Here is a 12258-nt window from a genome sequence, read left to right on the forward strand (position 1 = left end):
CTCGATTTGAACCCAGGGCCTCGTCACCCAGAATGAGACGCATAAGGTAACCATCCCACCCGCGCGCACATCCTGTTACCATGGCCCTTTTTTTTTTTGGTTTTATTATTAAAACATAGGCGCTGTTCGAGTTTAGTCTATGGCCGGGTTTAGTTTTTAAGTGTCCATCTATGGCTGCAATCTCCCCGAGTTTAATCTGTGGCTGGGTTTAGTTTTTAAGTGTCCATCTATGGCTGCAATCTCCCCGATTTTTGTGCGCACACTTCTTTGCCCTGGATCCCCCCCCCCCCCCCCCCCCCCCCCCCCCCCCTCCTTTAATGCTATGTGTTATTTAGTCTTAGGGGGTACCCCCTACCTCCTTCCGCACGGATTTAATCACTTGTTTCCATTTCCATAGGCCTATCTATAAGAAGGCGCAACGCAGCAACATTCATGCGAAAGACGTGGAGGAAGCTCCCGACAACCAAGTGGATGTGCGACAGCGCGCGCTCTCTCTCTCTCACTCACTCCTGTCTCTCTCTCTCGCGCGCGCGCCAGACACACCTACAGGCGCACTGACGGACGCACGCTATTGAGAATAGTGTGCAGTCAGTCTTTCAGTAATGGGGACCTCTTCCTCCCGGCAAGCGGATGCAGAAGCAGCAGAAATAAAGTCGTTAGAGTCGCGATTGTCCAGCCTTGGGGATCTCCACGCCCTTCATGCTATCTTTTCCCATCTCTCACCTTCTTCTGCACCTATAGCCCCCGACATTCTCAAGGTAGAGAGAGAGAGAGAGAGAGAGAGAGAGAGAGAGAGAGAGTGATTCGTGGCGTTGGGGAAATTATGAGCGGACAAGTTTTCAAGTGATCTAAATGCTTTGAGAGTACTCTTCGAGAAGTTGCTCACCATGACAGTCCTCATGAGTGAGTTTAACATGTAGCGAACAATGTGTTCCTTCGGATTATTTGCTATCCATTTCACTCCTTGAAGATTTCTCTTGTGGCATAACCATGCAATGGTATTGTAGGCTATGTTCCACGAAACGTTTCCGAGCAGGAAATATTTACCTGCAAAACCATGCAGAAACGGCAAACACAAAAACCTCGAAACTGCGAAGGTACACTCAATCTAACAAAATGTGCATTGCGAAAATGGTTCCAGGTGATCAAATTCCACATCCATTTCCTCTTCAATAAAGCCTTCAAACAGTTGAAACAATAACAATCCTGCTTTCCTCTTGCTGCATAAATCTTCCACCCCCCAGAACTTGTTAAAAAACTCACTCTCAGAGCGTCTCAGCGCTCTCTGTCAATTTGGCTCTTTTGCTTTCTGATTTGTATTTCCCAAGCTATTGATGAGGTACGATTAGGTTTTTTAAAATGATGTGGCAATTGGACTTGGCGACGAGGCAAGGCTTTGCTCAAGTCTTTGGCTCCTCACGTTTCAAACTGGGCAGAAACGCCTCCAGGTGCAGGAAACGCTGAAAGGCCGTTTCCAAGCCTGGGGGCGGCGTTTCCTAGCAGAGGAAGTTGTGGAAGCAAGGATGGATACACGATCTATCTTGCATTGATGAAAAATGCTCTATAGGGTGTATCCTGCAGATGTGTATGATTTGCCATTGGATAAATTAACTTGTGAGCTGATTCTATGGATGAAATCATTCACTTTTGACGGAGTTTTTTACAGTTATGTTTAAATTTTCTTATTTTGTGAAAAAAAGCACAGCTAACGTGCTATCACTTGACCCCCCTTGGACCCCCCAAAAATGGTGCCTACCCCAAGGGGAAGTAAAAAGTGTTACACGAGGCGCCAGTAGGCAACTACAAGGCAAGTAGCCAAAAATAAAAAAAACTGAATATACGCGAGGAGAAAAAAACCCTCCTAGTGAGGATAAAAAGTGCAATGGCAACTAGTGTAGGAGAAAGTGGAGGAGGGAGAGGATACCCACCAAAACCTTTGAAAGATAGGCACCTTTAAAATCTTGCGAAGAGGAAAATCACTGAGGAAGGTATGGGGCATAACTTAGAAGCCCTAGATAGCATCCAAAGACGCACTATGTTAGGTGCAGCGGAATGAATGTTTGCGCTTTGCTCAAGATGAGTGCTCCGAACTGTGCTCAAGGTTCCTTTTGTTCTTATGGAAGGTAGAGCCTTCCCTCTACCTTCCGTTCTCAATGAGAGAATGCTATGATCACAAAACAAAGTGAATGGACATTGTGCGTGCAAGTGTATGAGACTGAGAGATAGAGAGAGAAGAGAGATACGACACTAGAGACGTTGTAAAACCCTCCTCCGAAGGCCCCACTCTCGTCGGCGAGAGTGGTCTACTATGATTGCACAAAGTGGTACAATGCATATGCAATGGACTGATGCAACTTGGGACTATGCCGGTGACGACGATGGGGATGACGAAGTCGACCTAAGGGCTGAAATCTGCAATCTTTCTACTGTTGTCCAAAATCGCTATGGGCTGAAATCTGCTAATCTTCTATCTGCTGTATTCTGACTCTATGTCGACGACGATGTCGATGACGACGATGCGACGACGACGCGCTGAAAACGCAGATGCTGAAATTTGCGTTTTCCGGGCTGAAACTGTAAACCTTGCGGAAACTGACCGTACGGCGAGGAACTGCTGCGGGAAGGTGAGATCTGCGAGGTTCGGGACTTGATCTGCGGGTACTAACTGCTGAAAACTGAAAACGCTGATGTTCCTTGACCTTTAGTCGCGGTGAATTTGCAAAACGCTAGGGTGTGTAGCAGATGCAAAAACGCTAGGGTTGAAAATTTGTGCTGCTGTGACCGTGGCTCTGCAAATGCAAAAACGCTAGGCTGATCTGAGGTGTTGCTGTTGCCCGATCTGCAAGGGCAAAACGCTGGCTGATCTGAGGTGAAAAAACGCTAGGTGATGCTGGATCTGCAAAACGTTAGGTCTCCTCGGGGGGGGGGGGGGGGGTCTGTTGGGGTTCTGCTGAGAAGGTGCCTGTTGAGCATGTGCTCCTGTTTCCTCTTCTGCCAGAAAGTGCTAACTTGGGTTTGCTTATATATTAACTTAGCAAAACTGCCCTACCTACTTTTGTTGGGAAGTCACTTAAAAATAATAAGTGAAAAATGTCAAAAACAGGGAAAATAGGCTAAATGCACTGGAAAATTCCCCTGATGGAATTTGATGGGAATACTGATGATCATGTTGTGTGCAACCAGAGGATATGCATCTATGCTAAGTGACTGGACATGCACGGTCTACGAATAGACTCACAAAAGTGCCAGATCATTGCTAAATCTATACTAACTGGACGACTGAACCTTGATCATGCTGTAGCTTGTCCAAGGACACATAGGGCTGGATGTGTCACGTGACACACTAAGAGGCCCTCCATACACAATAGAGTGAAAGATAGGAGAGAGGAGTGTGAAGAGGATGTGCATCCAAGATAGACGAAATACCACTAGTGAAATGGCACGAAGAAAATCGAGGAGACCGCTTTACAACCACCAAAAAGCATCATTGCAAGAGTTAGCCAGCTAGGTTGGCGCCGAAAGATAGCAGAGCAAACACCAGCAAAGGGAAAACCACCAGTGAAGTGCTAGGAGACGGCGGTTCCATCACCACAAGGGGGAGTGAGCGAAGTCGGCATCGAAGGCCAGCAGAGCAAACACCGGCAAAGCGAAGGGTGAACATCCAAGCCAAATTCATCAGGCCGTTGGCAGTGGGAGAAATACACCACAATGGAGAACCCACTATAGCCACCCTTGCAGAGAAGAAAAACAAACAAACTAAAGCTCTCACACGGGCACATATGCCCACACACATCCACAAACACACCATCACACACACCCCCCCGACCCATGCAAGAGAATACAGGAGAAAATAACAAAACAACATTGACACACATACACACTCTTTTTTTAAGTAATATTCGATTGAATTACTAATGGGAAACCTCAAAACGAGGAAAACCCATATGCGGTAAATTGAAAACAGTCAAAGTAAATCTTGTAATGAAGGGAGGAGAGTTTTTCTAAGTCATGGGCAAATTTAAGAGACTATCGAAGAGAGGTTTTGAAGAAGCATGCATAATCCACTTGAACGTGTTGCAACATGAGAAATTTACGCGCCCTCCAAACTATCCAAAGAATTCAGAATCGAACTGTCACAAATTGATGACGTGGCATCCCTAACGGACAATAACCAACTTTATAAGTTCTCTCGAGTTGTCCCAATTTATGGGCACCTGTCGACAAGGCCCTAGGGACACTAGCAAAAATAACAGAAGCTGTCAGACGGGCTATACGTACGCGGAAATCGCACTGACAAGTCGTACGGACGATCAGATTTTACGCTGACAGTACTGACGTGGCAGACCGTACAAAAGCCCGCAAATTACGCTGGTAGTTTTAGCGCTAATGCTCTTAAAGCCTAGTGCTTTGGAGTTTGAAGGCTTTTCATGTAACTGCTTTTCCATGGCCAATGGCCTTTAAATAAGACCCTTGGGTCTCTCTTTGGCTCATATGTGCTGGACGAGCCTGTGAGCAGAGAGGACCCGCGGGCAAGTGTACTTTGCTTAAGCATTACTACAAAAAGAAATACCGAAAGGTGCGCCAATCAATCTCTGTGGGCTCGGAACTACACCGGGCTATGTCGACTCAATTGAACTGTGATTTAAGTGTGAAGTATTTTAGAGTGATTCTCTCTCGTGTGCCGTGCCAGATTCTCGACTTGGGGTGCCCAAGTCTGTTACAGTGATATCAAAGCTTATTCGATTTCTCTTCTACCGGGAAATCCGATCCCTTTTTCCGCGACAGACATAATTCTGGCAAGAATGAGACGAACCCTCCTAACACTTCTGGAACGGGAGGCATCACGGCAAATTAGAATGGATTAGTAGATCAAGAATACAGGCCACCTCGACCTACGGAGTATCAACTAATGGAGATGCAACGTCAGTAGCAAGTTGATGATTGCACAAAGAAGATGCTCCAGTTTGTGAAGGATCCACAATATGCCAAGTTTTTGACCCGCACTTGATTGATGAAGTGCATACTCATTGGTAGAAAGCCATTAATACCCCAATAAAGTCAGCCCTCAAGAAACCTCGTGTCCCAAGGATGTTTACTGAAGACGAACTTGATGACGTTGTCGAAAGACGCGTCAACCAACTTTTGGGGGTAAAGAAGGAGTCGAAGAAACGCAATAAGAGGACCAACTACCCTTGTTATTTGGGCTGTCAATCTTCTTTTGCCAGTGCAAGAAAACAGAAGAAGCATGTACGCTTCGAAGGATTGTCCAGTTCTTCCTCATCTTCTTTTGAAGTTCGGATCGCTCTTCCTCTTCTAATTCGAGTGACGAGGACAGAAAGTGCAAGAAACGAAGAAAGAACCAGAGATTTGGAAAGAATAAGAAGAAGGCCAAGAAGAGCAGACCATACCGCAAATCTCGACATTTTTCTGACAGTTTTGAGGAGGATTCATCCTCCTCTGAGAGTTCGGACTCCGATGACCACATGTTTTATTCAAAGAAGAATACTTTTACAGAGTCAACCAATATGATTTTCTCGAGGACAAGGACAAAAAGGCCAAGGAGTTCAAGGAGGGTGGACAGGCAGTAAAGTTTGAAACCTTTTCAAGGTTTCAAGATGCTCCCAAGGCTTTGGCCTTTATTCAACAGTTTGACATAGCATTCTTTAGAGGGCGCTATTCAGAGCACTCCAAAATGAGGAGTGTAGCATCATTTTTGATTGAAAGGAAATGCACGAACATGGTGGTCCACTCTTCTCTTAAGGAAAGAAGCCCCGACAAAGTGGTTAAAACGGCTCTTTATTTCCTCTTGGCTGACTCAGGAGTACGAACGAGATGTGATTACCGCTTGGAACTATCTTCGAATGACCAAGGCCGACACTTTGGATGCTTACTGTGAGAGATTTTGGGTCACTTTCAAGCAGCAAATTGAGCAATTTTGTTGTGGACCTCCCAAAGAAATCTGAGATTGCTGCCTTCAACAGAAGTCCGAGTCCATACAACAACTGATGTGACATGCTATGTAAGGTGCGGATGTGAATGTTGAACTTTGCTCAAGATTAGTGCTCTGAACTGTGCTCAAGGTTCCTTTTACTTACGGAAGGGAGAGCCTTTCGTTCCTTTAGTGAGAGAGTGAAAATGATCACAAAATAAAGTGGCAAACACTGTGAATGAAGGTGCTGAGACTGAGAGATAGAGAGAGAAGAATATGACACCAGAATGTTGTCAAACCCTCCTCCGAAGGCCCCACTCTCTATGGCGAGCGGTCTATTGCTATTGATTGCACAAATCTCTATAATGTTTTGGACTTGCCGATGATGTCGATGACGACCAGACGGGCTGAAATTTGAAAGCGCTAATGGTTGAAATCTGCAAATCTTTATCTGCTGAATTCTAACTCTATGTCGGTGACGACGATGCGACGACGAGGCGCTGAAAATGTAGATGCTGAAATCTGTGTTTTCCGGGCTGAATCTGCAAACTTCGGTGGATTTGACCGTGCGGCGAGGATTTGCTGCGGGAAGGTGAGATCTGCGAGGTTTGGGGGTTCTCCTGGGGAGTTTGACTGTTGAAAATTAAAAACGCTGATGCCTATGCTGGTTCTGTCGCGGCGAATCTGCAAAACGCTATGTTGTTCTACTGATCCAAAAACGCTAGGGCTGAATCTGTGTTTGATGCAAAAACGCTAGTGATTTGCTGAGGAAATCTACTAAGGCCAGCAAAGCTGAAATCTGCTGTCGCTAGGGTCCGTCTGTCGCGGGGAAGTCAAGGCGGTAAGAATCTGCTACCGCAATGGCTATGCTGCGAAGACGTAGGGTTGAAAACTGAAAAACGCTAGCAGTCTTGCATCATGCAAAAATGCTAGGGCTGATCAGTCTCTGCTGTTTTGGGGGGGGGTCTCTTGCTGAGAAGGTGCACTGTAGGATGTCTGGTCTCTGCTGCCTCTTCTGCCAGAAAGTGCTAGCGCTAGCTTTTCTTATATATTGACTTGCCAAATTGCCCTACCGAGTTTCCCAACAAAGTCACTTATTAATCTGACTGAACTGAACCCAACCCTTGTCATGAAGTAGCTTGTCCACATACACATAGGGTTAGATGTGCACGTGACATCCCCTCCTTTTCACTGTGAGGTAGTGATACCGAACTGTACGGCATCGAGGGAGATCGCCAACAGTGTCTGGATGAATCCTAGGAAGGACTCTTCGTTGGCCCACTCTGACATGTGGGTCGTGCTATACTTGAACTTCATAAAGATCTGCAATGCTTGCTTCTTAGGGCCGCGTCGAAAGCGAGACAAAGTCACTGTGGCTCCTTCAATACTTCAACTTCGTCTATAGTCATGCGTCTACCTTTTTCAAGAATCTCCGAGGATGAAAATTCCTGAAATCACTTCCAACACAAAAACATGAAGATACCCATTCCATGTAAAGTGACTGGAAAAATTCTAGTCTTTTTTAAGGACTGTGCATGCAATGTAGATGAACATATAGATGGAGTGCCAAACCGTTCATCAAACACACGCAAACAATGGAATCGAAACTTGTCTTTCTTATCTAAATCTATCAACTGTGGAAAATCACAATGGAAATGCCGATGCTTGATGCTCAATCCTTCTTGTGCTCTTTCTGATACTGTGTCATGCCAAGGAAGATAAGGCCAGGGGATGTGCACAAGACTGCGTTTAGAACGACATTTGGTCTTTATGAGTTTCTAGTGATGTCGTTTGGGCTAACAAATGCTCCTGCCACGTTCAACAAAATGATGGACTGGATTTTTCGTTCGCATCAACAGTTTGTTGGGACGTTTTTCTGCACTCGTCTGTTCTTTCAGCTTTCCACCCCGTCTTGAGAGGAGAATCAATGGCCTCACACCATCTCAAGTGAATCTCATCAATCGGGTAATCCTTCAGGTGATTCGCAAATCTTGGGTCTCTAGAGTGCTCGATCAACCCTTTCACACACGTGTCAACCTGCAGGTAACGCTTGTACTTCGCTCTGGCAAACTTCTGTGCCGAAGTTATGGAATGTGAATTCCTTGAATGCAAACATTTCATCTTTTCATGAGTAATCCGCATACATCCGTGCTCATTCATGAGTGAATCGTGTTCAGCATACAATATGTCATGCCTATGAAAAGGGATCACATAAGGACGTTGACTAAAAGACAGGAAAGCATCACGAATGAAACACTCGAACAATGCGTGCTGACTAATCATTCGAACACAGAATACTTCCTGTGGGGGTTCGTTGGACCTCGACTCGAGAGCCAAGATCGGTTCTTCGTGATTGATCGAATCTGCAATGAGGTTAGCTTCACTAGAAAAAGCATCAACTGAACCATCATCCTTGTGAATAATCACATCATTATCATGTAAATCATCATGCTCGTGAATAATCACATCTTGATTATGCAAATCATCATGCTCGTGAATAATCACATCTTGATCATGCAAATCATCATGCTCATCATTATCATGCAATTCATCATGCTTATCATTATCATGCAAATCATGTGTGTCGTGCTTTGGAGAAGACAAGACTGAGAGAGTCTCCTCCTGATTCTTTGCAATCTATGCTTGCACATTAGCAAATAGTGGGACCAACTCTCGCATGAGTTGGTCTCTCTGTGCTTGTCTATCTTCGGCCGCCAAGCGTGCTTGCTCACGCTAACGCTCCAAGGCTACCCTTCTGTCTTCGGCTGCCAAGCGCGCTTGCTTGCGCTCATGCTCCAAGGCTAACCGTCTTTTTTCGCGCTCGCGATCCAATTCTGCTATTCATTCTTTGTGCTCGCGATCCAATGTTGCTTTTCGTTCTTCGGCCGCCAAACATGCTTGCTTGCGTTCACGCTCTATGGCTGCCATTCTTTCTTTGTGGTCACTATCCAATTCGGCCTTTCTTTTTGCCCTTCTTTCTTCGCGTTGTCTCATCATGTCCATCATCGTCTTGACCAAAGCCTCCATAGGATTTGGTGCAATCCTTGGCGTAGATGGGGAAGGGGGAGGGTCGGAAAAACCTCCTGGTGGGGAAAATTCTTCTTCGCCACTTCCATGCTCATCACCTCCATGCGAAGTATCCATTCCGCTTCGGGTAATGACCATACACTGAAGTCTTGGGTTCGTAAGTTCACGAGGAACGTGGGTTCTTGAGTTCTTGAGTTCTTGAGGTTCTTCAGGGTCTTGAGAGTCTTGAGTTCGTGAAATTCTTGAGGTTCTTCTTTAGCTTGTAATCTGTGTTAGAGAAGGATCTTCTCTTACCCAAGCTCTCCTCTTTCCCATGGGCGCACCCCTTGGCGACCTTGCGCTCACACCAAGGTTGCTTTTTCCCACCTCACGTCGATTGGCCGGCCGCTAAGTGCACGGTCCGCTCTCAATGAGTGAAAAGAGAAATGGGGAGGCTGGACAAGCCCTTCTTTCTTGGGTTTCCTGTCACTCTTCAAAAACACGATTAGGAATCAACATGCCCAAGTGGACTTGGGTTACGTGCGACCGCAACAAGCAAAAAAAATTTATGTGGTTCTTTCCTTGAGTGATACAAAACACTGCCAAAGCTCTGATACCAATGTAAGGTGCAGCGGATGTGAATGTTGAACTTTGCTCAACATGAGTGCTCGGAACTGTGCTCAAGGTTCCTTTTACTTACGGAAGGGAGAGCCTTCCGTTCCTTTAGTGAGAGAGTGCAAATGATCACAAAACAAAGTGGCAAACACTGTGAATGAAGGTGCTGAGATTGAGAGATAGAGAGAGAAGAATACGATACTAGAATGTTGTCAAACCCTCCTCCGAAGGCCCCACTCTCTATGGCGAGAGCGGTCTATTGCTATTGATTGCACAAATCTCTACAATGCTTTGGACTCGACGACGATAAGGACGACGACGAGACGGGCTGAAATGTGAAAACGCTAACGGCTGAAATCTGCAAATCTTTATCTGCTGAATTCTGATTCTATGTCGGTGACGATGATGCGACGACGATGTGCTGAAAACGCAGATGCTGAAATCTGCGTTTTCCGGGCTGAATCTGCAAACTTCGGTGGATCTGACCGTGCGGTGAGGATCTGCTGCGGGAAGGTGAGATCTGTGAGGTTTGGGGGTTCTACTACGGAGTCTGACTGCTGAAAACTGAAAACGCTGATGCTTATTCTGGTTCTGTCGGGGCGAATCTGCAAAACGCTATGTTGTTCTGTTGATTCAAAAACGCTAGGGCTGAATCTATGTTTGATGCAAAAACGTTAGTGATCTGCTGGGGAAATCTGCTAACGCCAGCAAAGCTGAAATCTGATGTCGCTAGGGTCTTTCTGTCGTGGGTAAGTCCAGGCGGTAAGGATTTGCTACTGCCATGGCTATCCTGCGAAGTCGCAGGGCTGAAAACTGAAAAACACTAGCAGTCTTGCATCATGCAAAAACGCTAGGGCTGATCAGTCTCTACTGGGCTTGGGGGGGGGGGGGGGGGGGGGGGGGGGGGGGGGTTTCTTGCTGAGAAGGTGCACTGTAGGATGTTTGGTCCCTGCTGCCTGTTCTGCCAGAAAGTGCTAGCGCTAGCTTTTCTTATATACTGATTTGCCAAATTACCCTACCCTGTTTCCCAACAAAGTCACTTATTAATAATAAGCGAAAAATGGCTAAAATAGGTCTGTGCGCTGCAAAAATACTCATGATGGGTTCTTACGGTAATCTGATGAGCATGCTGTGTGCAACCAGAGGATATGTATCTACTCTAAGTGCTTGGACATGCACGGTCTGCGAACAGACTCACAAAAGTGCGAGAACACTTCCTAAGCTAGGCTGACTGAATTGAACTGAACCCTTGTCATGAAGTAGCTTGTCCACGTACACATAGGGTTAGATGTGCATGTGACATGCTAAGCAAGGATTTGCGATGCATTTGGGTAACTGGACTTACCTCACTGATCAAGTTTTGACACCAAGGACAAATGATAATAGAAGGAGAAGGAAGTTTCAGAAAAAGAAGGATGCACGACCCCGATTGACTGAGGAACAGAAATCAGACTACCTCAAGGAGGGGAAGTGTTTTGACTGTGGAGAACAAGGACAGATCTCTACAAAGTGCCCCATAAAGGCACAACGAGGACAATCAGAAGATAGGCCAGAGAGTTCCAGAGCAGCCGAAGAACGTGGCAGAAAAGGAAAGATGAAAGCAGGACTGGTACCAGATTGTATGGGGACCAACCCAGATTACATGGATGAAAGCACAGAACTTTGCTGCGCATGGGGAAAAGTACGAGATCAGGAAGCCCTCATCTTCTTTGACGGAGCCGAGGCCAACTTCATTTCACGTGAATTGGCGGCTCGACTTGGAATTACGCCCGAGAGAATGGGGCCACAAGCGGAGGCAGTTCTAGCGGCAACCCAACGGGATCTTGAACTTTTACATCATGCCTTTGGAAGGGTGTGACGTCCTCCTAGGAATCCCTTGGTACCACAAGAACAACGCCGTGGTTGATTATCGAGCCAAGAAAGCTACTTTGAAGAATGAAAAGGGCAAGAAAAATTAAAATTGTACTTGATGTAAAATTAAAGGGCGAGTCCGTCCCACTTGTATCGGCTGAGGCCATTTCCAAATTATGAAATCTAGTCTTTCCGTTTACTCGATGTTCTTGAAAGAACTGAATGATGAACAATGAACCAATATGTTTGAATTGAATAAGGAACGACAATAATTTTTGCACACACGCTGATTGTTTTTTTGAAGGCCTACCATGCCAGTTACCTCCACCTCGTCTTGAGGACCATACAATTGATTTGATTCCCGGAAGTACACCATCGAACCGGCCACCTTATCGAGTTAGCTGAATATTGAACTGAGTAAAAGAACTTCTAGAAAAGGGTCTCATCCAACCTAGCAAGTCACCTTTCTGTTTTTCGGTATTGCTAGTACTAAGAAAGACGAATCTTGGAGAATGTGCATTGACTATAGAGCTCTCAATAAAGTCACCAACAAGAACAGATTCCCTATCCCAAGGACCGATGATATTCTCGACAAACTACAGGGAGCCTCTCGCTTTAGCAGAATTGATTTGAAAAGTGGATATCATCATATCTGAATTGCTCTGGGGGATGTCTACAAGACAGCTTTCCGGACAACTTTGGTTTATACGAATATTTGGTGATGCCTTTTGGCTTACGAATGCTCCAACAACATTTAATCGAATGATGGATAGGATTTTGTGAGAGTATCGATCTTTCTTTGACGACATTCCAGGCATTGCGGAAGCATAGATTGGTTATCAATGCGAAAAAGAGTG

The 12258-nt window shown here is 45.7% G+C and overlaps 1 protein-coding gene across 5 annotated transcripts in view; it reads left to right on the top strand.

The window, feature by feature from the left end:
- Positions 1-393: 393 nt before the first annotated feature.
- Positions 394-12258, top strand: part of LOC147431833 (TLD-domain containing nucleolar protein) — a 102067-nt gene continuing 90202 nt past the window's right edge. For 2 of the 5 annotated variants that reach the window (XM_086494301.1, XM_086494305.1), the window contains exon 1: positions 394-758. In XM_086494301.1, coding sequence (XP_086350427.1) covers positions 603-758 — 156 coding nt within the window. In that variant the 5' untranslated portion in view covers positions 394-602. The remainder of the gene's footprint in view (positions 759-12258) is intronic. The other 3 variants (XM_086494304.1, XM_086494303.1, XM_086494302.1) reach the window with 2 other exon arrangements.

Source organism: Adiantum capillus-veneris, chromosome 21 (assembly GCF_014529385.1).
Source record: "Adiantum capillus-veneris isolate H3 chromosome 21, ASM1452938v2, whole genome shotgun sequence".
Taxonomy (NCBI): Eukaryota; Viridiplantae; Streptophyta; class Polypodiopsida; order Polypodiales; family Pteridaceae; genus Adiantum; species Adiantum capillus-veneris.